This window comes from Penaeus monodon, chromosome 29 (genome assembly GCF_015228065.2).
Source record: "Penaeus monodon isolate SGIC_2016 chromosome 29, NSTDA_Pmon_1, whole genome shotgun sequence".
NCBI lineage: Eukaryota > Metazoa > Arthropoda > Malacostraca > Decapoda > Penaeidae > Penaeus > Penaeus monodon.
This window is the reverse complement of record NC_051414.1, coordinates 6,626,424-6,627,193: the sequence shown is the minus strand read 5'-3', so window position 1 is coordinate 6,627,193 and position 770 is coordinate 6,626,424. Positions and strand designations below refer to the sequence as shown.

Here is a 770-nt window from a genome sequence, read left to right as displayed (position 1 = left end):
GACACTTACACAGTACATACTACTAGACTATCACATGAAATCTCGAGACTGCACATAATTTTTAAACAACCCTCAACATTGGTGTTAATGTACATAAATGAAAACACTGTGCATGAGGCTGGTGCACAGAGCACTCTTGTGAAACATCTACCTCTGCACAAGTCCTATGCTTTGTCGTCGGTCATTTCGAGGAAGTGGGCGTAAACCTCCCTGTTGCATTCCCCTTTTGCGTTGAATGTGAACTTGTAGTAACTGCCATCAGCACATATTGCTGGGAATGAAGGAGGGCATTTGTTAGTCCAACATTTAATAGTGAAGTGGTGAGCATTTTTAAGTCTGTTTCGATCATTGGAAACAGGGAATTATTACAAAATTTGAAATTTCCTCTTCTCAATATTTGTTACACGAAGCACAAACTCCACGAGATCAGAACTTTCCATAAAAATCACACATAACAAGTAAATAATCACACAAATTCAGGTATTCTCACCAATGACGGAGTTGCTGGTGGGTCCAAAGGCACATATACACTGCGATCCTCCAGGAACCTCAAACTTGCAGAAACTCCACTTACTACTGAAGTACTTGGGCAAAAAAGAGGCCGAGGCTAAGCTGGAAGAGAAGTTGTCATATACTTGACTTACATAAGATATATAAGTGTGTGTAGATATATATACACACTTGTAAAGTATTCACAAAGATACAGAAATATCTTTTACCCTGAACACACAACTGCACTTATAATATGCCATCACAGTACAAAAGACTTC

General features: G+C 39.0%; 1 protein-coding gene across 1 annotated transcript in view; it reads right to left on the bottom strand.

Moving 5' to 3' along the window:
* Window positions 1-6: 6 nt before the first annotated feature.
* The window catches only part of LOC119591917 (WD repeat domain phosphoinositide-interacting protein 3-like), a 15,949-nt gene continuing 15,185 nt past the window's right edge, over window positions 7-770 (bottom strand). The window contains exons 7-8 of the mRNA XM_037940670.1: window positions 491-612; window positions 7-271 (exon numbers count right to left, since the gene is read on the bottom strand). Coding sequence (XP_037796598.1) covers window positions 165-271; window positions 491-612 — 229 coding nt within the window. The 3' untranslated portion in view covers window positions 7-164. The remainder of the gene's footprint in view (window positions 272-490; window positions 613-770) is intronic.